Genomic DNA, 27,439 nt, shown 5'->3' with positions numbered 1-27,439 from the left:
GTTAACTACGTGTAAACATAGGTCATTTTGATTGTTTAAACGCTGTAATTTTTCTGGTGAGGACAGTCTCTAAAACTCTGGTCTCTGCTTATCACTGAGTATGATCCTTATTTCTTTGTTTTCCTTTCCATACCTTTTTGCCTTTTTTTTTAAATTCCTTAAAACAGCAATACATCATGTAATTTACCAACAAGTTAAATCAGATAATTTTATCTACCAATTCCATCATAACTTGTTTTCAAAACACCAAGCACAATAGCAGATCAGGCCTTCTGGACTCTAAAGAGTTTGTACAGTAAGTGTATTTGTGTGTAGGAGGGTGGATGGCAGTGGTCCCGTTTTCCTGGAGTGAATTTGATCTTCCCAGCAATGCTGCAAAAAACTCCTTCATCTGGCTTAAGGTCTTCCTCTCCTTTTTAGCTTTTTTCAGTCCTTCCGATTGCCAGTCTTTTTTTAGGGTGAGTGATTCTACCCACTCAAAAGCTGTTTGATCTGCCACATACATAAAGTTCAAGGCTGTGATCACATCTGTCATATTATCTCCAAAGGAATGCACAGTTATGGTGTTTGTCTAAATGAGGAGTGCACGGTCTGTGCCACTCTGTTTTTCTTGGAGCAGTTTCTTCACATTCTTTAATGTCATGATTGTTTCCATCGTGTAATGTTGTTGTAGGCTTTCAATGCCACTGCTATTCCCACAGGAAATAACATACATTTATTCTCCCTCTCCCTTCTTGTTTCCAGCAGTCTGAATACACACTGATTCTGCTGTCTGGATTTCTCCCAGCAACCATTGAAAGACTCTTGATTGCTTTGAATTTCCTGCAGTTTAGCTGCGGGCCCTCGTTGCCCTTTTCCATCTCTTAATATACAATACAGTCTATGGTTGGCACCCCCCAATAAGAAAGAACCTGGGGTACCACATGTATATTCCTTCTGTCTTTGAACATCTGACAGTCCATCATCTGTCCTCCAGCCTATGTTCTCTGAAACCTTTATTTTGACTGTAAATGTGGATATATATATATCTGTGAACTTTTGCAATGTAGTTTTGGGTACAGGGTATCTTTTTTAGTTTGCTTATCTCGAGTCTTTTGAAAGCATATATCACTACAAACTCTAATGCGAAATGTTTAATGACCAGAATGAAGCACAAAGGCGCAGCCTTCCTAAATCAGTTAATCTGGACTCATACACAATTTAAAAACTTTTTTACCCTTTCAGTCATAGCCATTGTCTTTTTGCTGTTGTTTTGTATACACCCAGCTTACTTTTTGAGGACTTAATAACTGTACAGGTGGGGAGAACAAACCGCTTCCTTATCTTTCTTTTAGAATAATTCTCACTCAGTGGTACAATATACTGTACCTGTCTTGTCAATCAGACTGGAAATTATTTATCCCAGACAAAACTGTAATTTATAATCATGGTATTGCTGGCTCATATCCAAACCCGAATTTGATCAAATTCAATTGGAAACTGGTCAAACGAAAAGAAGTCCTTTGATTTTTTATACACTTCTTCTCCCCTCTTTACCTGTTGTGTGCAATTTACATTGACCTCAACTGAACACCGCTCTGTTTCCACAGCAACTGATGCGGTCCTCTGTGTTCCACATGTTCATCCTGAGCATGGTTGCTGTGGACGTCATCGTTGCTGCTAGCAACTATTATAAAGGCGAGAACTACCGCAGGCACTATGATGAGTTTTACCTGGCAGAGGTGAGATGTCTTTTTTTGAATTTCCTGCTTTTTCTTTAAATTCCAAATGTCCACCCTAAATCCTCAGTTTTTGTAATATTAATTCAACTTAACACAGTATGACAGTATAACAGTATGAGATCATGCTGATTGCATCTTATGTTAAAAGAAGTAAAAACTCCTTAAATGATGCATACTTGGGTTTTTCTCTACAGTAGTGGTCCTTATTGGGAATTTCTTCTATGGTAATGTTATGGCGTGTAATTAAAATCGAATCCTGTGTAATCGGAACTACTTTGCCCTGTCCACTCACATGTTGCACGATGCTATTGGGATTTTATATGTTTACACGTTTATAATCCATACATCTGTATATGTATTCTTGTTCAGTGAGTACAAGATACTTTATTTGTATTGTCTCATCACCATTAGTATATTTATTTGTTTCTTTTTATTTTATTGTTTTAACATAAACACACACACACACACGTTTTTCATGTAGGTTTGATGTCATCATCATGCAAGAGGTAAAGTGTCAACAAAGACGGCGCGGAGTGTGATCACCTTCCCCATCCCCTTCATACCTCTCTCACACACAGCTGAGTGGAGGAGATAAGAAAAAGGAAAAACTGCACGCAATATTGCCCTGTCTCACTCCCTCCACCCATATCATACAGCCAGAGATCTGCAGATTTGTTCCGATCTGGGTGAAGACTGCGAAAGGAAAATAGGAAATGGTGGCACTGGGTTTAGAGTTAATGGAGAAGTAAACATTTTATTGGTGAGGTACCAATTTTATTCTGTCCTTCTGACCGTATTTCCCCTGCTGACGACACTGGTGGAAGAAGCATTCAGATCCTCCAGCTATTGGTTATTGCACTCATAAAGTGTGGAGACTACTAGTAAGAGACAGATTTAAAACAGAATGGACAAAATTGATGCAACAGAAACAGAGATACCCTGATGTTCAGTCCCTGCTATGGTGTCAAGCTCCAAATAAATGTTCGTATACACACACCAATCACTTCATGACGAACACCATAGTAATACTGGGTAGGGCCTCCCTTTGCTCTCAGAAAAAGCCTCAGTTCTTTTTGGCATGAATTCAACAAGTTTTTGGAAACATTCCTTTGAGGTACTTGTCCATGATGACATAGACCACATGTTAAGTCACATAATTTCTGCAGTTTTGCCAACTGCACACTCATGCTGCAAATCTCCCGTTCTACCACATCCCAAAGGTGTTCTATTGGATTCACAGCTGGTGAAGGGGGAGGCCACTGAAGTACACTAAAGTCATTGTCATGTTCATGAAACCAGTTTGAGACAACATTTGCTTTGTGACATGGTGCATTATCAAGCTGGAAATAGCCAGTAAACAATGGTAAATTGTGGCCATAAAGGGATGTTGACACAAGGCAGGTGGGGTGCACAGATTCATGCTGTTGAGCCCCAATTGTGACCCCACCACCTGCTGCCTCAGCAGAAATCCAGATTCATCAAACCAGGCTACGTTTTCCAGTCTTCAGCTGTCCAGTTTTGGTGAGACTGAGCCCCTGCAGCCTTAGATTTGTGTTCTTGGCTGACAGGAGCGGAAACTGCCTTGGTCTTCTGCTGTTGTACCCTATCTGCCTAGATTTGACGTGTTGTGCATTCTGAGATGCTGAGATGCTCACCGCAGTCTTAGAGAGTGGTTATCTGAATTACCTTTCTCAGGTTAGCGTTTGCCTTTCTGATTGCCTTTCTGTCAGCTTGAACCAGTGTGGCCATTCTCCTGTGACCTCTATCATCAACAAGGCGTTCCCGTCTGCAGAACTGCTGCTCAGTTTTTCGCATTCTGAGTAAACTCTAGAGACTGTTGTACTTGAAATTATCAGGAGATCAGCTGTTTCAGAAATAGTCAAACATTTTTTGCATTGGACCTGCTGCCACATGGTTGGCTGATTGGATAATTGCATGAATACGCGGATGAACAGGTTTTCCTAATAAAGCGCTCAGTGAAAGTATTTCCCATAAGAAAACTAGATAGCACTTTATGTGAGTCAAACCCTGACTGGTAAACGCTTGAGTCTTCCAAATTCCATGTTCACAGTTTCTAACGCAGGCTTTCTGTTGAAAATTTTTAAACTCAAAACCTAAACCAATATTAGAGTCTTTGTAGTACTCCCTGTGACAAGCAAATTTACTATTTTGGTGGAGTGCTATACAATACCACAGTATAAAAATATTCTTTTCCATTACACATAAAAGGCATGCCTTTAAAATTATACTTAAGTAACAGTACAAATGTATTATCAGCAAATACTTACGCATCACAAGTGAAATTACTCATTATGCAGAGTGGCTCCAGAGTGATATAATGTATTATTAAATATATGATTGAATTATTATTAATGTTCATTTTCACAGTGAATCACCTGTTGACCGTGTATGGTTATTTATAAACGAATTGCATTTTGAGTATTAGTTCCTAATCTGCAAAGTAACAAGTAACTATAGCTGCCAAATAAATGTAGTGGGGGAAAACGAATACATTGTTTCCCTCTGAAATGTAGTATAGTAGAAGAATAAAGATGCAGAAAATGTAAATATTGGAAAGTTCAAGTACGCCCAAATTATATACTTTCAGGTAAGTACAGTACTTGAGTAAATGTACTTAGTTACGTTCCCCTACTGGCACCAGTATCCCCTCAAGTCCATTTCATTTTGTTCTCTCCACCGTTGTTATCTTGCTGTCTGTCTATACTAAAAACAAAAGTACTGTGGGATAGAATTGGTGGAGAAATGACAACTATATCATTTCTAACATGCTCATTTGGCCAAAAAATCTTGCATCAAAAAATTAAGTTAGCAATGAATACAGTATGTATATGCAATTTCTTGTTGAGCAAGTGTTGACCTGTGTCACTGAAATAAAAATAAAAAAGAAAACGTAATCAAACATTTTTCACTGCAAATAAACATTCTTTACATTAAGTGAACAGATTAGCTGTGTCCATGAAATAAACACAGGTAATAAATGCCAACACCGATTTCTATTTTCTTCATTACATCCCAGGTTGCTTTCACTGTCTTATTTGACCTGGAAGCTCTTTTGAAGATCTGGTGTCTCGGTTTCACTGGCTACATCAGCTCCTCTCTGCACAAGTTTGAATCTCTGCTGGTGGTGGGCACCACGCTGCACATCTACCCTGACCTCTACCACTCCCAGTTTACCTACTTTCAGGTATCGATACACACACATCTTTATGCACTTGCACATATGCATCATTGCATAAACATACAGAAATCCCCTTACTGTATATTCTGAATATGAAAGTGAATCATCCAAACTTGAAGAAGAGAAGCTGTGAATCATTTTGTGACATTTCTTTCCTGTGACCATGCATGAATGAGTACAAATCAATCATATTACTCTTCTGGGTTAAAAACCTCTCCTTTGTTTGTTCAAAATGCTTTAAATGTACTTTCAATACAAATGTATAACAGAAATTTGGTTAAATTGAATTCCAAGGTTAACTGTACCATTTTTCAGTCATGATACATTTTTTGGGGGGACACAGTATAAACGTGATGATTTCAGTCAGTTCTCAATCCCTGTATGTGAGGCAGAGAATTGGGGAAAGTCCTGATGCTTCTTTAGTTGGAAGTTTATAATGTCCGATTCCTTTGGCATCACTAGAGATGTATCTCGTAGTGGTGGACTACCATTATTTTTGTCTATAAATTCTGTTTTTGCCTACAAGCTCGTACGTGTGTGATCTAACATCCTCCAAAGTGTGGACCGTTCTCCATTTCGTTCACTTCCTACTTTTTAGACAGTTTTTCCAGTTCTGTCTACAGAACTATGTATAACTGTGTATATTATGACACATGTGGCAGTGGTGTCTTGTAGCATTGTCATTCACGTACAGAGCATTTAAGAACTGCACTATGTTCAAAAATTGAACCTTGTGACCTTCCTGTAGGTAGTACAATTTAGCTGTTGAAAAGCTCTGTGGACATGCAACAGTAAAGGGCCTTTTGATGTGTCTTTAATGATCCTTGACCATGCAAGCTGCCCTGATCCTATCTCACTCTCTCAGCAGTTGTTATCCACACATGTGCAAGGCTCCCATTCAAGGAAACACGTGCAAAAATACAAACACATATACTGTAGCAGCAGTCCACTGACTTTCTGTTTTTTGAAGATTTTTTAAATTTCTTTATGCTTATTAAAGTATTAATGCTTCACATTTTTTGAAACATACAATATTGTTACGTTAAATGTGTATCTATCCTTCCAGGCAGACATTTCATACAGTCAAGTATGAAAATTAACTTAAAGACATATAAAACTTGCTTCAGCTATGTCATCTCCTCCCCTAAAAAGTTCTATATCTTGATGCCTTTTTTTCAGTTTATAATACCTGAATTTTGCATTGTAATGCAGTTTTGAAAAGCTTATGTATTTCTGATTATGATGCTTTCATGTCCTTGTGAGATCCTCCATTATCTGTTATATCTACATCTATTTATATTATTATATTAGAGTTGGTTGAATAAAAGTATTTTTTTGCAGATCACCTACATTTTTACAATAATAGGTGCCATAATTGTATTGTGTTCTGTTTACAAGCAATGCGTCAATATGCGGTGCCAACAAGAAAAATGTTAATGACAAAAATGATGACTATCTTTGGTTTTATCCTAATTATTTTTTCTGTCTCAACAAATACAGACAGGAAACAAGCTCAGATGTACAGATAATAAGTTTGTCAGTAGATTTTTTTTTGTTCTGTTGCAGCAGTGCCCCACTCATGTAGTTGCACACATTCATATCAGTTTTTCAAAATGCAATTAGTCTTCCGCTTTTAGCCAATGAGCACTTTTTTAAGCAATTGGAAGTTAAGTGCCTTACTCATGCCTCACTCATGGAAAAGTATTTTTCAATCACTGTCCCTGCTGATATTTTTCTATGTAGGTCTTAATTTAAACTGGTGACATTTAGTCACATGCAATTAACCTTAAGGCTCTGTGCTGGAATTAGAATTGTGTCCTGGCCATAGGCTAAGCAATCAGTGATTGCCTCTGTTTTTTATTTAGTTATGTCCAACCACTGCTAACAGTAAGCCTTAGCATTTGTGTTTCAGTTTAGACAAAATGTCAATGTTTTAGAGCCCTACTTAGAGCCCTACAGCTTTTACACACACATATAGTTGGCAGAATGATTGTTAATCAGCCAATGGAACCCACTTTGGCACTCTCTCTGTGTTTGTGTTCAGAATTGCAATGACTTCTGTAGCAGCATGATTTAACAGTTCAGTCAATTTATTCATTCAGAGAGCCAGCGAATTGTATAATTTTTGGACATTTCTGGTAGGGATGCACTGATACGATTCTGGTTACTGGTATCCAGCCAATATGGGTTTAAAATGCTGGATTGAATATCTCTGACTGTGACAATGTGACACATAATGCAATTCAATTTTATGTAAAGCATTGCTTTGTCTTGCAAGTTGCTGGAGCCAGAAGCACACATATGTACCACAGCTAGAAAGCCATTCTCTGTGTGCCGTTTATAGTTAATCATTGGTAGCAGACACACAATATTCTTTGTTAGAAAAAACAAGGTTTTTGTTTCAGCCATGCAACAACAACATTATGTCATTCATTGTGTTACCTTCTGCAGATCTGGCCCTCAGCTTGAACTGAGGGCCAGATGTGCAGTTGGGATAGCCTCTGGTAAAAGTAATTTCGCACATCACATCAAAGTGACATTCAAGATGGAATTGCAGACATTTTTATACAGTTCCTCATTTTCAGAGGCTTAAAAGAAATTGGACAATTGATAATTGATCATCTTCATGGCCAGGTGTGGCCCATTCCATCGTTATTTCATGACAAATTAAGCAGATAAACGGTCTGGAGTTGCAACTGTTGAATTTGCACTTGGTAGCTGTTCATGGGAACTCTCAATATGCGATTCAAAGACCGCTTATTGCATATTGAGTGTATATTCAAATGAAGGAGGCCATCATTAGGTTGGAAAAAACAAAACAATCCAATCAGACGGACAGAAGAAACTTAAGGTGTGGCCAAATCAACAATTTGGTAAATCCTTAAAGAGAATTAATGCACTAGTGAGCTCAGCAACACAAAAAAGTCTGGAGGACCACCGAAGACTACTAAAGTGGATGATCGCAGAATTCTTTGCCTGGTGAAGAAAACCTCTTCACAGCATCTAGCCAGGTCAGGAACACTCTAGAGGAGGTAGGCGTATCACCGTCAAAGTCTACAATCAAGAGATGCCTTCAGAATTTAAATACAGAGGGTTTATCACTAGGTGCAAACCACTGGTAACACTCAAGAACAGAAAACATCTAAAAAGCCTTTGGACCGATGAAACCGAGATGAACCTGTAACAGAATGATGGAAAGAGAAGAGTATGAAGAAGGAAAGGAACGGCTCATGATCCAAAGCAGGCCACATCATCTGTCAAACATGGTGGAGGCAGTGTTATGGCATGAGCATGTATGGCTGCCAGTGGAACTGGGTCACTGCTGTTTATTGATGATGTGACTGCTGATAGAAGTAGCAGCGTGAACTCTGAAGTATATAGGGCTATACTATCTGCTCAGATTCACCCAAATGCTGCAAAACTGATAGTAATTCACAGTACAGATAAATAATAACCCAAAACATACAGCGAGAGCAACCAAAGAGCTTCTCAAGGCAAAGAAATGGAACATTCTTCAATGGCCAAGTCAGTCACCTGACCTCAACCCAACTGAACATGCTTTTCACTTACTGAAGACAAAACTGAGGGAAGAAAGACCCAAAAACAAGCAGCAACTGAGGGCAGCTGCAGTAAAGGCCTGGCAAAGCATCTCAAGGGAGGAAACTCAGCATTTGGTGATGTCCATCGGTTCCAGACTTCAGACAGTCATTGATTGCAAAGGATTTGTATCCACGTATTAAAAATAATAATTATTAAAAAATGATAATTATATTGTACATAAAATTTATAATTATGTTAGTTTATCCAATTACTTTTGAGCCTCTGAAAAAGAGGGACTATGTATAAAACTGGCTGTGATTCCTAAACATTTGATGCAGTTTTTTTGTTAAGGCCCTTGAATTAAAGCTGAAAGTCTACACCTCAAGCACATCTTGATGGCTTCGTTTCAAATCCATTGTGGTAGTGTACAGAGGCAAAACTATGAAAATTGTGTCACTGTCCAGATACTTATGGACCTAACTGTATATAAAGTATAGTATTTTTTGTTGTTGTTGTTTTCCTCCTTTTCCTATTTTACTTGGAAAAGAATTATCCCAATATTATATGTTACGATGTAATTAGCATGAAGCAGCATAATTAAAGTTAAAACAAAAAGGATCAGTATCAGTACTCATTATTGACTGATACTCATAGTCCTATACTTGGTATATTTTCAGGAGAAATGGTATCAGTGGTCATGACGTTATGTAATTAGTTCTCTGCTCATTTGGTGGTGGTGCACTATACCAGATAGTCGTAACAGCACTAAGAATAATATATTTAATAATATGATATATTTAACTATATATGTGATTCCTTTTTATCTCTATTCTATCAGTGGCATCTATTTCAGGTCCTCAAAGCTTTGTTGGCCTTAGGCTGGAGGCTGGAGACAAAAAGAAAGATAGGCGAAGAATTAGTTTTGCTGTTATGGCCTTGTGTCCTCTGTGAAATTAGCCTCTTATGGTTTGCTCTTAGGCTCAGAGCTTGCATTTGTTATAAAATGGACAACGGTCATCATTGTGTATCATGAGTAGAAGGTAGCTTCCCATCCCACCTGTGATGCTGTGAGTGCTATTACTGTATTTGTTTACTCTAGGTTCCCTTTTAGACCGGCATCCTGGGGGAATGAAAAATAGCGATACATTTGGCTTAGAGCTGGAGTCTAAAGAAAAATCTTTGGCCATGAGCATCACAGTATGACGCTCGATCAAAAGCCACTCTCTGGATCCCTGATCACAGCCTGACCAAGATGCATTACCTTTTGGGGGTTGTTGTCAGCACAAACAATTAGTCAATAAGTCTGTTGACAGAGCACAGTATCACTGCACCTTCACCACTGGGTCAAGATCTTTCTTTTAAAATCAATATGTAATCAATGTATTCTATGTTTGCTTTTATAACTCTGACATTTATTTTAAACTCTCTTAAAAATACCACCTCTTGCTTCCTTTGGTGTGAATTATACTACTGTTCCAAATACCAAAATGTGAACTGTATAACAATGGTCACACAGACAGCAACCTTACAGTAGAGGTGAATGTTTTCTTCCCCTCAGGTGCTACGTGTGGTACGTTTAATTAAGATTTCCCCAGCGCTGGAGGACTTTGTGTATAAGATATTTGGTCCAGGTAAAAAACTAGGCAGCCTGGTGGTGTTCACAGCCAGCCTTCTCATTGTCATGTCGGCCATCAGCCTGCAGATGTTCTGCTTTGTGGAGGAGCTGGACCGTTTCACCACGTTCCCCAGGGTAAGAGACCTCTCACACTCATCCTGTCCCCAAGGGCGCAATCTGAATATTTTCAAAAGCATGTAATTAAGAAAAATGAAAGTGGTCTATTGAAGACAGCTTCTTTGGGTATGATCATACCTTATTTTTTAGGTTAGTTTACACATTTTTTATGTGGTTTTTTTTTTGGTTTACTTTGCCAAAATGAGTCACGGCTTCTAAAAGAAAATCATCCTAAGTAATAAGGTTAGGCATAAGTAGTTGATTTATTGAAAATATTTTTGTTAATCCAGTGTCTAAACAAAATCTGTTTCTATCTTGTTAGCTTGATGGTCTTTTCTTTTTACATTGATTAGCTTCTTTATGTCAATAGCAGGTAGGAGCAGTTAGCCAGTCCAGACTGTGATTGGCCTTCTTTTCATTGTATTATGCAGGGTTTCTTGTGAGTGAATGCTTGAATGCTGCAGTTTGGAGTATTTTTATTCTTACTTTACTTCATTTGGATTGCATTCCTAACCCTTGACACAGTGCAGTTCGTATGAAAGTGTATTAAGCCAGCATTTTCAGGGAATCTGTGTAGTTTTCATCTTTGAGTAAACTGATCCAAACACAATGCCTTAATGCCTTATTCTTTAAATTATTTGTTTTCAGGGAAACATGAAATGTAATTTAAATTGCAAGATGCAGGTAAAATCTATAAAATGTACCAAATAAAACTTTAGAAATTCAAATGAGCAGTTCCAGAGGGACTCCTCAGACAAGCAATGGGGAGGCCTCCAGATGTTGGGTTGTATGATGAGTCGACAGATGTGGAACCGCCTTTGATTTCTAGGTGCTCCTGAGCTTCTTTCTTTCTCATTAGCCACATCTTCCGCTGCTCATTTTTTATTTCCCAACCAACATTTTACTGATCACAGGCACAGCGGGACATGAATGGTTGCTCATAAACAGATGCCACTTGTATGCCGCGTTACTCTTCACTCTTCTCATTTTTCTCCCTCCATTTCCATAATACTTGTGCCTCACACACGCACATGTATGCAAACAGACACTCACACATCATAGTTAATGATGTTTGGCGGTCTCCCCTGTGGGCAGACCTGTTGCTGGGTTTATCTTTATCTGCAGTGACTGGGACATGGTAGCAGGTGGGCGGGGCTGGGAGGGAGGGCTCTGCAGTCTGGAGGTGAGATTCTAAGGAGGAAGCGCAGGCATGCTACCTGACTCCAGGGGCCACCGTGTCAAAGCTGGCTGTTCCCTACACCTTCATCTGACCTCTACCAGATAGATGAGAGGGCAGCCGAACAGAGTTTTAAAAAAAAGAGGGCTGTTTACTCGCTCTCCTCTTTTCTCCCTTGTTTATGTTTAAAAACCTCACAATTGCAAGCTAGAACAAGATGGTCAGAAGGGGATACGTGCATCAGCTGTGTGATATTTACTCTTCTGTGACAAAGCATGTTTCAACTATCAAATCTGTCTGTTTTGCTGTGTAATTTGCTCTCTGTCTTTACTTCCCTCTCTCCACTGCTTCCACTTATGTACTTAGTTGCCCTCTCTAGCCTTTTGCCTTTCTCACTTTCTCTTATCTTGTTCTTCCCTCCCTGTAGGCATTCATGTCCATGTTCCAAATCTTAACCCAGGAGGGCTGGGTAGATGTCATGGACCAGACTCTGGTGGCTGTAGGTCATATGTGGGCTCCGGTAGTAGCTATTTACTTCATCCTCTACCATCTGTTTGCTACCCTGGTGAGGAACTCACTGCGCTGCTTCAAATATAGAAGTCAAATAAGTTGAAGATACTGTTGAATTTTGGGTTTTTGGTTTTGGTTGATTTCAGTCCATTGCATATTTGCTGCAGCATTCTATTCAAACTCATATTCTATCATTTTGATCAGTAAAAGCAGATTGGAGAAACTAAGTGGCAAAAGGATACTTGAATTGTTTTCTTAATGCATTCAATTAGTGCCCCCGCCCCTTCAGTGTTCTCTCAAGTGGTACATCAAATCACAGTTAATCAGACTTGCAGGCGTAAGAAGTGCTGACATTTCAGTGTTTGGCCCTCTGGAAAGGGGAGCCATCAGACAGCACAGACAATCTCTGGATGACTCACACCTCAACCCAGACAGACAGGATGTCTTTCAGGACAGAACAAGCAACAAATGCAATTACTAAGCAGACTTTGTAATATGACTTTGTAAACGTGTTATTTTTTTTAATTGGGATGATGGAAATAATGACATTAACATATTATAATGTGTTCACACACACAATATGTCCATATGCACTTCTCTTATTGCCTTTTAGATTCTGCTCAGTCTTTTTGTGGCCGTTATCTTGGACAATCTGGAGTTGGATGAAGACCTGAAGAAGCTCAAACAGGTAAGAAGCTTTTGTAGATAATGTGAAGAGACAAGTTCATGTTCAGATTTATAATAGCAATCATTATCTGGGAATAGTAACAGTTTGTTCTTATAGAGCATGAAGATTCCAAAAAAAGTGAAGTATCCACAGATGAATGAATATCTGGGAGATTTGAGGTGTCTCTGAGTTAGTGGTTGCCTTATGCAGCAGGGTTACCTCCTGCAAGCTCAGTCTTCACTGATTTCAATTTCAGCCCAGTCAGATACAGTAAGCACTGACGAATCCGCAAAGGTTTAGATGATAATGAGACTCAGCGCCTCACCAACGTCCTGAGCCTTGCTAACAACTATTAAAACAAGGTGTGGCTGATATAAGGTGAAACACGATTCTGCAACTGTAAGGCCAAATTTTCACTCAAGAAAGTGACTTTGGTGGAAAGTTTAAGAGAGATTTAACAAGGTTTCTAGAGGTTTAATGTTTTTCTGGATTGAAAGACAAAGCATTAAGAATAATCCAGACTGATGACAACAAGTGGTGTCTAGTGTAGGGCAGTTTTTCTTTATATTGAAGGAGAGGACTGTTAATCACCTCTCACATGAAATTCTGTTTCTCTTAAGCTAATTCCTCCACAGCCTTGCCAGACTTCAGTGAACAAAGCTAAAATTGTGAGAGGACATTGTCGGGCGCAGACACTGTGGCTTGTTGATCAAAGTGTTAATGATCAAGCCTGGTTGTTTTATTTTGTGCCTTCAAGTTGTCCTGTGTTTCACCATGTACTGTATATAAATGAGCCACTAACAACTTTGTTGAGTTTTGATGTTGCATTGGAGCTCATGAAAGTTATATTTATTAATTTGTTGTTGTTGTCTGCTCATTTCGTGTTCTTAAACATGATGCTGAGATGCAAAAACCACAAAGAAATTGACCAATTTTGGGAACAAGGGATCTTCTAATGCCAAAATTAAGAGTTCTGTTTGGTGGCAGCAATTGTTTCAATATGTTGCTGTGAACAGTATGAGTCTCTTTTCATCATGTACTGTTCTCAACTTTTATTGGTGTTCTTTTTAATATCTGACCTTTTTCAGATGGGTAGTTGGTGAAATTCAAATAATTGGTAAGCAGCTGTTGGTAAGCAGCATGGACACCCAGTGCATACATTCTTCTTGAATTTGGAAAGTTACAATGGATTTGATTTACATAATTGCCCTTTGACATTTATCAAAGTAGCATGGCCAGTAAATATTCCAGTATACAACTTCTCATTTATTGCACATATAAACCGTCAGAATAACAATAGTGAAAGAGCAAAATGTCAAAGTACACATGCAACACATATGAAAAATGACATTCTCTCTCCCCATGGTCTGAAGTGCTAACTGATTTGTCTGCTGCCTGCCATTTTCTGCTTGACGTTTACTGCTACATTTTTTTAAATGCCGAGCATTTTCTGTTGCTACCATGAGAAGAGTAGCAGGGTTGAATTAATGCGCCCACATGTGGGCAGGGCTCTGACTAATTTCTTCATTCACACCTTTTTGGGGCTCTTCCCCAGAGGCTTGAGTAAGTGGGCAATTAACTTTAAAAAAGTAAAACCCTGTTGTGTGAAAAAACTGGCACTTACACACAAAAATACACACAAGATCTTGGTGCCAGTCACTGCACAACGGCTGAACTTTAATAAGCAGTTTCTGTCATCAAATGCAAATGAAGTGTAGCTGCGGGACAGCTTTCTATATGGGAATTTGCTTTTTACATGGTCATAAATGGAGAGATGCTTAAAATTAAAGCCCCCGCTCAATGTCTTTTTCTATCTGTAGCCATACAATAGTGTTTCATAAATTAACTTGTCTGTGAGCTCACCAGCGTGAACAGGTTTGCGACACAGGAACACACACACATGCTCACGTAAACGCTGTGCATTGTTTGCACTCACAGCTGGCTGACAGGTCTCAGCCTGCCTGGACAGGTTATTTCCCACCCACAGCTGAGTGATTAGGCGCAGTGACTGTAAAATTGCCTATTTTACAGGTGCTTCCATCACGGATACAGACACAGACTATAAATAGACCATAGATGGCGATCACCCTCCCATAAGAGGAGGCATCTCTAAACATGGCAAAAGCCCAATTACATGTCAAACCTTTGTATAAGAAATATACACAGGGGCTGTGTATGTGATGAATCATTTTTGTCTGCTGTTCGATGAATGACTTCACCTAGTTGGTAATATTTGTCATTTGTCATTAATGTAACTTGTGTCCATGGCAAACTCTTCATAAAAGCTTTGCACAGAAAATAGTATCACCTAATGTATTTCTTTTCAGCTCAAAAACTTTGTTGTTTCAATGAGTGTTATGGGTATGGAATGGATATCAAGCAATATCTAGAGTGAGAGTCTGAGACACATAAGCCACGTGTGTATTCTCTTCGCTGGGACATTTTTAATCCTTTCTTCTTCACAGAGGGTCGAGCACACAGACAGTTGCAGTGTTCAAATTAATTGGATATAATGGAACAACAAAATTGAAACTGAATAAACTATTCAAAGAGTGAGCTCATGCAAGTTATAGAATTTTGTCTCAGTATAATTTGAAGTCAAATAAGGGATGGGGTGTGTGTGTTTTTGGTGGAAAGCGAGGGGGATGCTGTACAGAAGTTGATAATACAGGGAACATGTATACAGTTACATTGTTGGTGGCGTAATTAGTGGCATTTATTGGCTAATGTGTGAAAATGAGCAAATCAGAGTTGAATTTAATGTTACGCTTAATGTTGAATTTGTAGCTACTGTGGGGAAAATGGTGTTTTTGAAGTTGTTGATGAGAGTATCTATCTTGGCCTAACATCCCATTCCCCATCATGCTCCATGTGTGTCAGAAAATCAGTTTATAAAACCATCGACGCCACTGTATTTTGCTTCCACCCATGAAAGACATCAGGCAGACAAGACATGTATGGTTGCAGGTGCGCCAGTGGTGTCTTTATGTGTGTCTTTGGTGTGTATTTGTCACATTGAAATGAAAATTCACTTGCAGTCAAGCTTTGAGCGATAAGGCCCACCTGTGCAGAACAATTATGCATGATGGTAGTGAACCGTTCTACAAATTAATTTCTCTATACGGTATGTTGGTAATTGAATGCCAGTGTCATGTTCTATGTCACATCCATCATTTTCTTGTTATACAGTACCGTCTGACTTTAACATAAAAAATAATAACAGTCAACATATAATTAATAAATTAATTTAGTATGATTTTGTGAATTTATTGATGTAGCGCATTGAATTAAGACCTCTTGATGAGCTCCATATACAGTAGTTCACAGTTCTCCTGATCATTAACTCCTGGGTGCACTGGCTTTCTCTTAAGCCATTCACCACGTACATTAAGAAAGTTTTTCACTCAGCCAAAAGTTTGACCAACCCATCTCGGGAATTACTGTAATTTTACTTTCGAGCATAACAGGTCAGCAGCATCCTGTTTAAAACAGTCCTGTGAGTCATTACGTACAACCAAAAACACACCTTAGAGGCCAAATAGTCTGTTTGGCTGCCGGTACGTATAGAATCACCTTAAGACTCAGAGCTGAGAACTGTGACAGACTGCAACATAAACATAAAACTTCGATAGGCCCTTTAAGAGCATACTTAAACCGATCTTACTTTGAGTTTCAACTTAATGAAGTCAGCGGCAATATTGGTCAAACTCCCACACATTCACTATGTTCTGCTCCATTATTGCCTGTATCTGTGCTCAGTGGCGCATTAATGAGGCAGGTCAGTATGGATGGCAAGTTACCAGGCAACACTTTATGGTCCTAATCATGTCGTCAGCCGGGGCCGGTTTACGTTTCCATGAGTGTAAGCTACTTCTCCTTGACTGTTGCCATTGCCAGGTGTGTGTGTTTATGTGAGGCAGCAGAACTACTATGTCTGCCAGTGTTGCTGATTTGATGATGACATCACCAATAAGGCATGTAGCTAAAAACATGTGCCATCGTTTGTATACTGACTGGAGCCCAGCCTTTCAGGGGAATGACTTGGATCTGTCAAGCTCGACAGACTGTTTGTCTCGACTTGGTTTACAATGTTTCAAGCTTGAAACGTCAAAAAGAAGCACAGAGCCTTGTGGGTAGTCACTCTGTGATTAAGCAGATCAGTGTTAGCTTGCTGCGCTGTAATATCTGGTTGCTTTAATGTTGTGTGATGTGATCTGTTGGCATGTGAAACAGTTCAGAATCCTTGCATTGTAATACGTGAACGTGCATAAACACTCACGTGCAAACACAAGCACACAGTACACACAGTATACACAAAGAGTGAATATTAATGATTATTGAAGTGAAAGTAAGCAGGGCTGCAGCTAAGGAACGACGGATTTATTCCGCAATACTGATGAGCCAGGAGCACAGAAGTATCAGGAATTTCCTAATGGCACACACACACACACACACACACACACACACACACACACACACACACACACACACACACACACACACACACACACATATATACATGTGCGCTTGCAGCAGTGTATGCTCCACACATCAGTGTTGATTAGGATAATGCATTTACTGCGTGAAATTAGGTTTGCTAGAAATTTTAAATGAAATGAAGCCTGGGACAGGAGAAAGGTAGACAGCAGAGGAAAACAGAAGTGAAGGGAGGAAGTAGCGCCCCCCCCTTCTCCCCTTCTCCCCTTCTCCCCTTCCCTCACACGCGTACACAGACACACACCATGCACAAATAAAAAGATCAGCCTCCCAGGGGTGTTACTGTTCATAGCTGATGTGGAATATGTCTCATGGAATATCATTTAAAAATATTTATCGAGCAGTCGCACGGTGGAACTGAACACATTTTCACTAAATTTAAAATGAATCTTTGCAGTGATCACAGCCAATATTCACGCCCCTCTGACAGGTGAAGGTAGCCTATGCAACTGTGGAAATTACTATCAAAACACTGTCTGAAATTGGTTGTGACACAGGCTTTGGGAAATAATAAAAATTTTGTACTTCTTTTGTCTGACCAGTATGTGAAAGTGGTGTGTAATAAGAAATTAAAATCCTACCTTCTATTACTTGCTAGCTTGTGATTATAAATCAACTAACAGGGAATCCATTGTTTTCTTGCACTTTAATCAGATTTTATACATTATTTCATATTATTATACATTATTAATGTACATTATACAGATTCACATACATTTAAACATCTGAAACACATAAAATTGTAAAAGTAGAATTCTGACCAGGACACTTAGACATTAGGTGTGGTTGTAGATGAAAAGTTAGGAATATAATGGAGATTAATTCAAATTAGAAAGACTTCATGGTGGAAAGGCTTGTGGATTGTGCTTTCCATTTTTTTTCGTAGGTGAGATAAGAATAAGATTATAAGATTATTGTAGCAACAACACATAACAGCAAAGTCTGGTTGTGTTACATTCTGTAATTTATTGCAACTGGATTACATTTTTTAAAAAGATTTTTGTTAGATAATAACATTTATTTCATGGAATTTAGATGACTATATTTGCTACAATTAACAAGTATTCTTACACATATTTCTTGACAAAAAAATGTGCAAAAGCAGTTAAAAAGTAAAAATCTTTATATACATTACAGCATTAGATAGAATGTTAATAATAAGTAATAATAGCATTTTGTTTACTTCCCTGCAACTGTAATTAGTCAGTATGTCACAATAAAAGCAAAATACAGCATTTTTTTTTTCAGTTTCAATCTTTTTCATTAATTTGTTGAATTTAATTTGATATTTAACAGAATGAGACAGCAACTTTGAAGAGACCATTAATGGAATGAAATATTCACTCACTTCTTGTTACCCACCTTTCTTTTCCAAGAATGAATGCAGAGAATGTGTTTTTTACTCTTCTTCTTTTTTTGTAATAAACTTGCAATGTAACCTTAGTCGGCAATAATCATGAAAACACAGATGTACATCTAAAATGTCAAAGTGCTCCCCAGACGCACCTTTGTCAGGCAGAGGAAAACTACAACAGTGGGCCAATAGCTGCATGTGATTTGAAATATGAGTTTGTCTATTGGATGTTGTTGCTGCCCGTTATTGCTCTGCCTTCATCTATGGTGTCACAGGTTGGTGGGCTTTGTGATGGGAGAGACTGATGGCCCATCTCCATCCAACAAATCATTCCTGCCCACAGAGCAATGCCTGTAAGACCCAGGGAGAGGTGCAGGGAAAGGGGAAAATGTTTATCCTGTGCCGGTAGGTATCAACTAGACAGAAAAAGGTGTTTACCCCTAAGGGCAGGGATGGTGATGATAATGTGTGTCTGTGTGTGTCTCTGTGTGTGTGTATGGGTGTGAATTTGTCAGTGGTGATATATCTGTGTGTGTTTTTGCATACACACTAATTTTTGAATTTTGGTGTGTGTTTGTGTGCAAGTAGAAATGTCTGGCACAAAAACAGGCCCTCAGGCCAGGTAGACGAGTTATGGGGAAGATATTTGGGAAAACGTAAGACGAGAGTGAAAAAAGCTTCCTTCATCTACAGTCCGTTTACATAATGCATGCAGGCAAACAGACGTTTGAATCCTTTTGCATTGAGGTCTGAGACCTGTCACTCTGTCCTGTGACATTTTCGCTTTCTCTCTTGTGCCAGATTCCTATAAGTAAAGACAGGGTAGTGTTCAGCCTGTAGAGGAAATACATGGTTGTGACATACAGCTGCCCCATGCTCGCAGATAACCGTCAGCCACATATAATAGACAGGCAATGGCTTCGTGATAGGTTTGTTTATGGAATAGAGCTTGATTGATAAATTTTATTAGGTTATTGTGGATATTGCAACACAAGCATACACTGATCAGCCACAAAATTAAGAATGTATACATACATAAATATGTGTGTGTGTGTGTGTGTGTGCGTGTGTATGTATGTGTATGTGGATTTATATGTATGTATATATATATATATATATATATATGTGTGTGTGTATATGTGTGTGTGTATATATATATGTATGTATGCATGTGTATGTATGTATGTATATATATATACGTATGTATATATATGTGTATATGTATGTATGTATGCATGTGTATGTACGTATGTATATATATGTGTATATGTATGTATGTATGTATGTATGTGTATGTATGTATGTATGTATGTGTAAATGTATGTGTGTATATATATGTGTATGTATGTATGTATGCATGTATGTATGTGTATATATATGTGTATGTATGTATGTATGCATGTATGTATGTGTATATATATGTGTATGTATGTATGTATGTATGTATGTGTATATATATGTGTATGTATGTATGTATGTATGTATATGTGTATGTATATGTATGTATGTATATATATGTGTATGTATGTATGTATATATGTGTATATGCATGTATGTATATATATGTGTATGTATGCATGTATATGTATATGTATGTATATGTGTGTGTGTGTGTGTGTGTGTGTGTGTGTATATATGTGTGTGTATATATGTATATGTATGTGTGTATATATGTATGTGTATGTATGTGTGTGTGTGTGTGTGTATGTATATGCATGTATATATTTGTGTGTGTGTGTATGTGTATATATATACATATATATATTCATGTTGTGGCTAATCGGTGTATGGGTCAAATGATGAGCACACAAATGCCTGATATTTTTAGTATTTACAAACAATAAAATGACCTTGTCGGTCCACCAAAAAGTACTGAAAATTTTACTATTCATCTGAAAAAAACCCCATGCTTTACTTTTGTTTCCTTGCCTTATACACGCTTAATAATTTATCAAGGTGTTGCAACTGGATCCATTGTTCTCCATTCATGTGTGCACCCAGTAGCCTCTTGCCTTTACTTTAGAGCCAGGCCTACAATGGCCTTCGGAAAGGATTTCCTCTGCACACGTTCAAGGATAATTGTTGGGGTAAATATTAGATTAAGAGATTATCTGACCACGTGATTTTAGGGATGAAGTAATGACAAGGCTGCGATTTACTCCTTACCATCTAACAATACTGCCATCTAGTGCAAAGCCTGGTATGCAAAATTTCAATTGTGATTTGTCAATTTTCAAGGATTTATGGCTGGACCAGACAAGTGTGTGTGTGTGTGTGTGTGTGTGTGTGTGTGTGTGTGTGTGTGTGTGTGTGTGTGTGTGTGTGTGTGTGTGTGTGTGTGTGTGTGTGTGTGTGTGTGTGTGTTTTCAATTGTGTGTCTCTTTGTACCGTAGAGGTCTATGTGGTTATCAGTTGTGGTATGATGGATGATGATGGATGACTACTCTCTCAGATCCAAAATATATTAACAGTTTAACAGACACAGTTGTAAGGGAGTGCTTAACACCATATGCACATCCTTAAAGAAACACTGTGGGGACTTCCACAGGCAGAGGGAGTGATGTGGCACAGAAGTAATCAGATTGCTGTCCCCCCGCGTGTCAGGGTTGTCACAGTTGGCGTGGAGAGAAGCATGGCTGTGACAGTGTGTGGTCGTCAGTTGGGTTGTGTCTATCTTCTTGTTCTACGTTCGTCAGTTGAACAGAATACGATCTGGCGGAGATTGTGAGGGAATCAAACAGGAGAAGAAGGAGGTGGTTGAGGCAGATGGAGTGATTGATAGAGGTGGAGGAAGAGATGAACACATGGGAGAGGAGGAAGAGGAAGGAGAAAAGGAGGAGAGGGAAGAGGGATGATTGCTTTGGGTATAAATGAGGTTAAGGATGAGTGGTCACTGTTTCACAGCTGTGACGGGAACATATAGTGTTACCGTGGCAACAGAGACATGATAAGGGCTCTTCTCTCCAAATACTGTAGCACCTGATTCTTCTCAATATTGATGTATGCATGTGTGTACATAGGGGGTGGTTTGTTTGCACATGTGCATTGTGTCTGCCGTGCTCTCCGTGCTACAGCCCTAATATTTCAAAAGGCAATCAGAATTGAATATAAATTTTGTTAAGGAGAATTTAGTTTGATCAAGTGTGTTATGGAGTGATTGTATTATGGCTTCCCACCAAGGATTCCATTATTTATGAATTAAACTAAAAGCCTGTCCTCCATTTACATGATTTAATGGACCAAGGACTTTTGGGGATTTAGTGAAGGAGAAGAAAGGCGAGGAAGAGAGAGGGAGCAGAGAAGAAAAGAGCGTACCCTTTGGAGAATCCCAATACAATGTGTTCTTATCTTTTGAATGTCACCTTCAGTTTTCTATTGGAAGACACTCCAGGCACTGTGCCCCTGCCATGTTCTAAAACTAGCATGAGCACACACACACAGACACAAACACACACTAAAATTACACAGGCACAGACGCACACAAACACAGACAAAAAAAACATCACCAGTGTATAAAATTATTTTGAAAAAGAAATGTCGTTGGCTTAAAATCTTTTGTCTTTTTTGTTTTTTGTTTTGCATGTTTGTACTTGGCTGCAATCAGAGATTAATTTTTCTCAGGTTGTTTCTGTATGTTTTTAGTAAAACAGCTGATTATGGCATCCCTGGAACCAGATGTTACAAAAATAATGAATGGAAATGAAGGCTAATATGGAGACATACTAATGTTTCGCTGCCATCTAAAAGAATTTGGACTTAATTTTGTTCTCATATTTTGTGCTCAAGTGAATTATGCAGATGTTTTTAACATTAAAATACATTATTTTAATTTGAACAGAACATTTTTTAACAGCACAAACCCTAAAAAGACCTTACTTTTAAGATGAATTTATTCGGTATTTTAGCCTTTATTGATAGAATGTAGTGAAGACAGGCACATGACAGGTAAGAAAGGAAATATTGGGAGAGGGACGGGAATGGCATGAAACAAAGATTCCCAGCCAGGGATGTTGCGATTAAATGGTATGAGTCTTAACCAGGTTGCCTCATCAACATAAGACCCGCACCCAAAGGCACACAGTTGGACGCTATATGGTTTTGGTTACTGAGATAATGGTATTAATAGTACATGCAGTCGTTTGGGGTGTTGGAGGCAGCTATTCGAGGTTTATGGGCTGTGTGGCTTTACAGCAGCTCCACAGCATGGCTCATTACCCAGCTAATGAGAGGAGAGGGTGACCCTGGTAACTCGCTCTCAGTTCTTCCACCCCTGGGTATTACAGCTGTACTGGCCCAAGGCCAGGAGAACCCAACCAAGAACTAACGGAATGTGGAGTGCAAATAGGTTGGTATGTATGACAGGGACCTGTCATACATACTAACCTATGGGGACCAAACATGTTTTGAGATTTCTACGTACAATATGCCTTTTAAAATATTTATATTGGAATAGATCATAGATATGGTTGTTGAAGGAGCACAGCCTATCATGCTGAATGGTGGATTATGGAAAAATTAAGGTTGTGTTGTATTAATACTATTCCATGATTACACATACACATATTTCTCTCACATACACGGCTGCTGTCTGATGTGGCTGGTGAATGGCAGGCTCTGATGTCTGAATGGTAAAATGTACATGACTGTACTTACATCCTCGCAGGCACTCTGTGAGTGTGTGTGGGCAGCAGTTTTGTAGGCGGCCGTTCGTCAGTTCCCCATTGTTCAACCGGCTACTCTCACAGATATTCGTACTCTATGTTTGCATGCCTCTGAGGCACTTTCACAGGCCTGATCAGAGAGTTTAGGGGGATTGCACAGTAGGGAAATGAGTATTCACATGCCTTTCAGAGTCAATAACGAGTGCTTTTGATTTTCATGAGGTCTTGTGCTAAAATGCTCAGATGACCAGAATGCTTGAAAAAGGTGAAAGATTTTGACTGTTATTTTTTGTACTGCCATTTCAGTGATTTCTAAGTTGTTAGCTCATAGTTGGAGGATCAGTTGTTAAAGGCCTTTAAGCATGGAGCTCACAGCATGAAATAAAGCTGTCATGACATCTTGAGTACTCTGTATGTAATCATATAAATTATATGGAAGTTTTATATGAGAGTATTAATACCCCTGCCCTTCCAAAATAAGAGCTTTTTCACTAATTTTAAATACTTCTACTCCCAGCTGGTTTTCACCTCACACTGTATCAGACTCTTCACCCCCTTGTCTGAACTATAGCCATGACTGAATTTGGTCTAATGCTAATGGTCAGCATTAGTTTTTCTTCCTCTGAGCCTTGGTCAGGAAAGCTGTGGAAATCCCGGCCAGAAAGCTCCCTAGTTCAGCCGAGCCTGAAATTGGTTTGAATGGAGGGGGAAGCAGTGGCAGGTCACCTGAATGGGTCTCAGGGCAAAACACATTAGTCTCGCCTCCACTCTTACACCACTATACACTAAATCTCATCTGTGGCAAGGCAAGTGAAGCGGTAGTTTTGATTTATTAACCACTGACTGTGACACAAAGGGAAACAGACATTTTTTCTTCACACACCCCTACAGACATACAGGTGGAATGCACATACTACACATGACTGTCACACACAACCATACACTTGGAAATAATGCTAATCCTTTAACACTTAAACCTGGAATAACAGATTTTTTTTTTTTTCTTCAACCACTTTGGGTCAGCACATTAAAGTTGTGAACACATCGGTGACATATTATCTATCACCTTATAAAGTTGATAAGGCAAACTTGCCTATTCACGCAATTAGCAGATAGAGAGCAACATTAGTGTTTGGATTCATGTTTGTGATCACGTTGCAAATGAAATCCAGTTACAGATTTTTTTGGTATCCGCTATCTGGAGAAAAATATTTGGATTTTTAGCTGCTTCACCAGCTATTCTGTAAGTTTGGGTTCATCATTACAAGCGATCCCTTTTACATAGGCTACAAGTGGTCATGTGATCCACTGTTAAAGCAGCTCTAATCAATATATTTTTTATTAACTAGAAAATATGCATTTAAATACACAAATGTGTATCTACATAATGCAGGATATTGGCATGTGTGCACTTTAATGCAGGTGACAGCAATTCCTCTTCCATTTTAAAATACACATAACACATAAAACCATAAAACACATAAAACCTGTTATCAGCGAGATTTGACTGATAGGTGCTCTGTTCCTGAGCTTGTGTCCATATGTGCTTTATTGATCCTACGCATTGACCAGACTGAAGGCCCATTGTGTTAGTACGTACAGTTAATCGTGATATACAGCAAATTATTGGTGTACTAACTCACCAGGTGAACCTTTTATGGAGCAGCTTTACACTGTGTCAGTAATTACTGAAACCATTTGTTTTGGTAGTACAGCAAATACTTCCTCTTAAATAGGTGCCCTGGACATTATTTGCAATGAAGGGCGATAGCACTTCCCCAAACAAAGCTTCTAAATTTTCCAGGGCACAGTGAACTCTGATTTTGTTTTGCCAGGGTGAATGGAAATTAAATTCAATGCATCTTTTGCTTATTCCACAGCAGGTGGGACCCCAGATGCAGCATATAAATAAATGAACAGATAAACTGAAGTACATGGATAAGTGTGCCTCACTCACACTACACTAGTCTATTTATGAGAAAAGATTTTAATAGCAATTCTTTTTGAGTGACTAAGTCTCCCTTTCTATGCAACTCTTCTTTTTCCTCTTTTGGGAAAATGAAGGAGAAGGAGAAGGAGAAATGTGCAATCAGTGAGGGAAGGAGGCAATGAACAGAATCTGAAGCTGAAACGAAGATTTTGATACTGAGGCCGTCCTGTATAAAGAGAAAGTAATAGATGCTCACTTTGATGGAGAAGGACAAATTCTCTGAGAGGTGGAGGATGGGGGATGAACACAGAGAGCCACAAAGGACAGTAGATGGCAGAGAAAGTTGTGCTGCGATGGGATACTGCTGCAGATAAAGGTGTAGAGCCTTGGCTAAACTGAACATCCCGCTGAGTTAGCTCAATGGATCGGACCTTCAGGAGCAGTAGGCTCCATATTAATTCTGCACTATATATTTGTCCGTGTGTGTGTGTGTGTGTGTGTGTGTGTGTGTGTGTGTGTGTGTGTGTGTGTGTGTGTGTGTGTGTGTGTGTGTGTGTGTGTGTGTGTGTGTGTGTGTGTGTTTTTGCTGCCAATGCACAGGTACTATTTGAGATGACTGCAGCGCTTTCTACAAGTTTAACCCAGAGAAATGCAGCACAAGAGAGAGGCTCACAATTGTGGTCAATACATTTTTATTTTCTATTGTATACGGCTGCAGATACAGTATAAAAAGTAAAAACCCACTCCTCTATTTCAAATTATTCTTTAAGTTTTGTGTCATTATTATTTTCCTATATATTTCATTCTGCCGACTTCTCTTTTTTTACTTATTTTAGTCTCTGTTTCTGCATCTTTCTATCCTATCTTTCTATCTTGGGAGTCAGAACATAGACAGAAAGCCTAGGCGAGCAAATGCTGGTGCATAATTCCATCTTCACAGTATGCCACTCACCACTCACCCACTCAGGGCAAAAAAGAAACTCCCACACTTTGTCTGCTAGTAAAGGAAAATGGATAGACAGATTTCCATTCCATCCTTTGTCAGGTCTCTCCTTCCCCTGGGCTCAAAAACGAGAGGCTGTTCTAGTCATTCTGTTCTGGTCGCTCTCAGTCAGACAAGCACAGACAGAAACTACCAATACACGTGAACAGAGTGGAGGGACGTATTCATTGGTACACCGACAACCAAACGGCATGACTGACAGAGAAACATTCACCAAGCCCAGTCAATATTTTTCACAGCGGTTGTCTGCTCTGAATGATAAGCTGCCTTTCACCATTGCACCAAATGCAGTTTGCTTCCAGGCCTAATCTGCAATGCATCAGGGGTTATCTCCAGGCACCCAGACAGAGAATACCTGCAAGGGAATTTCAATCAGCCCCCACCATATGTAATTAAACGTAAATAATTGGTTTCTTTCCTTTGTCATCGCTTTATTTCTCCAGCCTGTGCCACAGTGCTTAGGCCTGCACACATGCACATTTTTCTAACTGTCGCTGCCTTTTCTTTTCACCATTAACCACTCCAAAGTAATCTTTCTTTTTTCTTTTGTTGCTTTCTCCATTCTTTTCGAAAAGTAAGTGGGATCTCATCCTAAATGTGGTTGTCTGTACTGTATGTGGTGTGTGAGTTGTAGGTAAGTGTGTTGCTGCCATCATCAGGCAGAACCATAAAGCTGCACTCTTAAAGCCAAGGTAAAACCTCCGGCTATCCTGGTTTTTTTTCTCCATTAATTCCAAGGGTAACTTCATGCAGTTCTCAAACTCCCAAACCTTCCCATAACCCAAACTCAAGTTAACTGGGTCCTTCTTTCCCTTTGTATCCAATTTTAATCCGTCTCTGCTTCATTTTCATCACGTGGCTTACTTTATCATTTTACTGTACCTTGACTTGCTCTTCTGTGCATGAACTGGCTCTCTCCTTCCCTCTGTTAGCTCAAGCAAAGTGAGGCCAATGCTGACACCAAAGAGAAGCTCCCTCTACGACTCAGGATCTTTGAAAAGTTCCCCAACAGACCTCAGATGGTGAAGATCTCCAAGCTCCCTTCAGATTTCACTGTGCCCAGGATCAGGTACACTCTCACAGGCAGAGTCATGTTTTTTTTGTGTGATGTATCTATAAACCTAAATGTCCGTTTTGCTGCTGAGAATTTGATTTTAATATAACACATAATCAGATTTATTCTACAACCATTTTATGAAAACAGTTAGATTGTTGGTCAAAAAACTTGTCAAAAATGTTCATTAAGCTCCAGTAACAGTTATTTTTTTGGCCTATAAAGAAGTAGTACTGGGTCATTAGAATGAGTAAAAATATCCACCATGCCTAAACAGACCTACACAAGCTCAAACCCCACCACCAGATAATCAAGGGGAAAAATTCTTTATTGAGTAGTGATTTCCAGTAAGTTTTTTGCTGAAACACCACAACAACGAGCACTGAAAATATAA

At 39.0% G+C, this 27,439-nt stretch overlaps 1 protein-coding gene across 1 annotated transcript in view; it reads left to right on the top strand.

The window, feature by feature from the left end:
- Positions 1-27,439, top strand: part of nalcn (sodium leak channel, non-selective) — a 69,518-nt gene that overhangs the window by 27,941 nt on the left and 14,138 nt on the right. Inside the window, exons 11-16 of the mRNA XM_040149351.1 lie at positions 1,590-1,721; positions 4,759-4,926; positions 10,019-10,210; positions 11,797-11,934; positions 12,493-12,567; positions 26,924-27,060. Of these exons, the coding sequence (XP_040005285.1) occupies positions 1,590-1,721; positions 4,759-4,926; positions 10,019-10,210; positions 11,797-11,934; positions 12,493-12,567; positions 26,924-27,060 (842 nt within the window). The remainder of the gene's footprint in view (positions 1-1,589; positions 1,722-4,758; positions 4,927-10,018; positions 10,211-11,796; positions 11,935-12,492; positions 12,568-26,923; positions 27,061-27,439) is intronic.

This window comes from Xiphias gladius, chromosome 16, assembly GCF_016859285.1.
Source record: "Xiphias gladius isolate SHS-SW01 ecotype Sanya breed wild chromosome 16, ASM1685928v1, whole genome shotgun sequence".
NCBI lineage: Eukaryota > Metazoa > Chordata > Actinopteri > Istiophoriformes > Xiphiidae > Xiphias > Xiphias gladius.
Note: the sequence above shows the minus strand (reverse complement) of the source record. Positions and strands in the feature narration are given on the sequence as shown.